Here is a 3,936-nt window from a genome sequence, read left to right as displayed (position 1 = left end):
CAACATTTTTGTTGACGTTTAAAGCATGTTTATTCTCAGGTGAATACTAAGAGCTTCCGCTGTTGCATACTAAAATAAGGACAAGATTTGGAGTCCATGTTTGTATGATATTGTGTAAAAACTGCATTCAAGAAACTGATTTCGATGTAACATATTTGTATTGTAAACCATTATGTAATGGTCGTGTGTAAACAGGATATTTTAGATTATCATTATTTGATAATCTACGTAAACCTTTTCAAACCTTTATTTATGAAATAAAGGTTATGGTTTGTTTTAAAAATGAATGCAGTCTTTGAAAAACGTCTCATATAGAGGTCAAAACCTCGCAACGAAATCAATTAATATGGAACGTTTTTAATCAATAAGAACGGGACATTTCAAGCAGGGGCTACGTTATCCCCTTCTACACTCAATCTATCGGCCACAGTCGTTCTAAAAGTCTCTGCCTTCGCTCCATGTAGGTTCTTCCAAAGGATTCTATGTTGCACAACCTTAGCCCTCCTACGAACTCTTCCCCGGGTATCTAGGTCCATGATCAACAATCTGTGCTGGGAGGAGCACGTATATGCTGGAAGGACCTTACAGTCCATACATGTCCTAAGTTCCCCTTTACGAAGGAGCAAAAAGTCAATCTGGGTGCAACGGCCCCCGCTATAAAAAGTGGCTAACTGAGCATCCCTCTTCTTGAAAAAAGAGTTAGCTACAACCAACTCGTGGGCAATGGCAAACTCAAGGGTTGAGCGCCCTTCTTCATTTCTAGGACCAAACCCAAAACCCCCATGGGCTCCCTCGTAACCTTCTGCCTCCACTCCTATGTGCCCATTCAGATCACCCCCTATAATTAGTCGATGATCCGCTGGGCACCCCCTCACTACCTCATCTAACAATTCCCAAAAACTCTTCTTTTCCGCATCACTTAAGCCCGCATGAGGTGCGTACGCGCTAATGACCGTGAAAGTTTCCTCCTTAATAATTAGACTAACCGACATAATCCTATCGCTAAACCTACCCACGTCAACAACGTTATCCTTATGTAGATTTCCCAAAAAGATACATACCCCATTCCGTGCTATCCTAGAACCCGAGTACCACAACCTATAGTCCTTAATATCTACCACCCCTTCACCCTTCCATCTAGTCTCTTGAACACACCCTATGTCCACATTACTCTTGATAAAGGTATCAACGAGCTCAATCCTCTTGCCCGTCAAGGTTCCTATATTCCAACTACCCACTCTAATCTTACCAAGGGTGGCTACCCTACTACCGCCTCTATCCCCTCTAGGCCTACCCACCCCTAAACTAACAAGATAAGAAAAAAAATACATAAACATTTGCTAGATCCAATCGCTGATTTTATATATATATATTTTTTAAAAATACTCCGTATATAATTAAAAAATGTCCTCTCGTGATCCAAAAGGCCAGGTGTTCCCATAACAAACATAAACACATCCCACGAACAGATCTAAACCTCTTCTCGTATCCACCTTCTCCGATCAAATTCCGATCGATTTCAATCTTTCGTAAGTCGGTTAACAGAATATGTCGTCCGGTTCAACGTTCAGCGGTGATGAAACCGCCCCCTTCTTCGGTTTCCTCGGTGCAGCTGCTGCTCTTGTTTTCTCCTGTACGATCTCAACCCTAACCCTAATTTCATTAACTCCTTCAATTTATCTCGTTAATTAATAAATTTCTCAAATTTTATTAGTTAGATATCATGTTGAATTAAAAATTATTACATTTCATTAAATTTATATCTTAAACTACGATTTATATTAAAAATATATAATACGTAATATAATACACACATATATGTATACATATTTGTTGAAATCATGTAAGAACACTGTTAAAATTTAGGAACGGTAAGGAAAATTTAATTTGTTAGATTTGATTCTTATAATTTGGCAGGCTACCCTTTTATATCTCTAGTGATGTGTAATTTATATTATGCATATCTTTATTTCTTATTTTGTTGATTTCCGATTATTCAAGTATTATAATTCTTTTGATGATTTAAGATGGTGAATTGGATTAACTGTTGATTTTTTGTTTGCTTAGAAAATTTATAATTGCTGCTGTTTATATTGCGGATCTCGAATTGAGATTAGAATCAGGTTATTGATTGATTGACTGATATGTACAGGTATGGGGGCGGCATATGGAACAGCTAAGAGTGGTGTAGGTGTGGCATCAATGGGTGTGATGAGACCTGAGCTTGTGATGAAGTCGATTGTTCCAGTGGTTATGGCTGGTGTGCTTGGTATCTATGGCTTGATTATTGCTGTTATTATTAGTACCGGGATTAACCCCAAGGCGAAATCATATTACCTGTTTGATGGATATGCACATCTTTCCTCTGGTTTGGCTTGTGGTCTTGCTGGTTTATCAGCAGGCATGGCGATCGGAATTGTTGGTGATGCCGGTGTTAGGTATTGTTCTTGCTTCATACTTGATTTGAATCTTCATGTCATAATCATAATTGTGAGCAGATCGTATTTGGTAGTAACCATTCCTAATATGATCTCTCTCTTTATTTTACAGGGCCAACGCACAACAGCCAAAGCTTTTTGTGGGTATGATTTTGATCCTCATTTTTGCTGAAGCTCTGGCCCTATACGGTCTCATCGTCGGTATCATCTTGTCTTCACGTGCCGGTCAGTCCAGAGCAGATTAAGGAAGATCAGACTGGCATTGAACATGGAGTTCTATATTTCTGTCTGTTTGTTGTTTATCATGATAAATGAAGATCACCTTTTGGCATTATTTATATTTTCAGCTTCTGAACATCAATTATTGCAGTACACTATATTTTCTTTAAGGAATTCTTTGTGGTCTCATTATCATTAGTGTTTATGTCAGTACATAAAATTCGAATAAGACCACTTTGTTGGTCGAGACTTTTGTTTGTATGATTGTCATGCTTGAATCGCATTTTGCATGACATGGTGGTGGAGAATAAGAGTCCAAGTACCGTTTTACTAAAGTTTTGTCTTACAAGTTATGGCTGCTGATAGCTCGTCATTAACTCACTCTTATAAAATTTATAAACCAAGTGTTGATTCGATCAGTGTGACAAGCAAATATGAGAAACTATTACTCGATCGCCATATTAGTAAATACTCCTCACTTAGATTCGTTCTCAAGAGAGCTTTAGTCAATTGAATGATTAAAAACTAGTAATTATCCTAAGTTTGATTGGGGGATTGTTTTTGATCTTGAAATACACTTGCAACAAATAGCAAGTAAATAACGCGTGAAAATAACAATAGACAAAGACGTGCACCCTGACTAATTCCACTTGATGCTTTGAATTGCTCTTTAACAAGTTAAACCAATGTTCAAACAATGTTAGTTTAGTATTCTTACCAAACCTTAATCAAGTTAACTTTTGTAAATTCCCATAAACATTAATTAACAAGACCAATTTGAATCATGAGAAAGCCATTAATGTTAAGCTTGAATTAAAATCCCTTCAAATCCTATGGTAATCGAAATCATTAAGAAAACCAAACCTACTATTTTGATTAAGAACCAACTGAAAACCAATTCAAATCAAGTACCCAATTCTAATCCCCAATTTATTTGTCTAGATCTACAAATTATTTCACTAATTAAATCCCTAAGAAAAGCTTGACAACTTGTATAATTAAAGTAAAGTTCAAAACAAGCAATAACAATGGATCATTAGCTAATTTCACTAATAAAACTCATTCAACAACTCATTTGATTCATTCAAACACAATTATTTCATAAATAGAACAATTCATTACAATCAAGCTTCATAATCAAGTGCACACTATGATTCTAGCCAATCATGGTTAGAACTAATACAAACATGAAAGGAAATGAACAAATACAAGTTATATTGAAAGCTAGAGATGAAATTATACCAAAATTATGGAATTACAACTTGAAATGACGAAGAAA

The 3,936-nt window shown here is 36.3% G+C and overlaps 2 protein-coding genes across 2 annotated transcripts; one reads left to right on the top strand and one right to left on the bottom strand.

The window, feature by feature from the left end:
• Positions 1-380: 380 nt before the first annotated feature.
• On the bottom strand, positions 381-1,337 carry LOC139855338 (uncharacterized). The gene has a single exon (XM_071844563.1). It carries the CDS (start codon positions 1,335-1,337, stop codon positions 381-383), a length of 957 nt encoding a protein of 318 aa, XP_071700664.1.
• A 71-nt stretch (positions 1,338-1,408) lies between these two features.
• LOC139851990 (V-type proton ATPase subunit c1-like) lies at positions 1,409-2,846 on the top strand. Its single transcript, XM_071841212.1, has 3 exons — positions 1,409-1,633; positions 2,153-2,438; positions 2,551-2,846. Exons 1-3 carry the CDS (start codon positions 1,549-1,551, stop codon positions 2,681-2,683), a joined length of 504 nt encoding a protein of 167 aa, XP_071697313.1. The 5' UTR covers positions 1,409-1,548; the 3' UTR covers positions 2,684-2,846.
• The last annotated feature ends 1,090 nt before the right edge of the window (positions 2,847-3,936 follow it).

Source organism: Rutidosis leptorrhynchoides, chromosome 6 (genome assembly GCF_046630445.1).
Source record: "Rutidosis leptorrhynchoides isolate AG116_Rl617_1_P2 chromosome 6, CSIRO_AGI_Rlap_v1, whole genome shotgun sequence".
NCBI classification, from domain to species: domain Eukaryota; kingdom Viridiplantae; phylum Streptophyta; class Magnoliopsida; order Asterales; family Asteraceae; genus Rutidosis; species Rutidosis leptorrhynchoides.
Note: the sequence above shows the minus strand (reverse complement) of the source record. Positions and strands in the feature narration are given on the sequence as shown.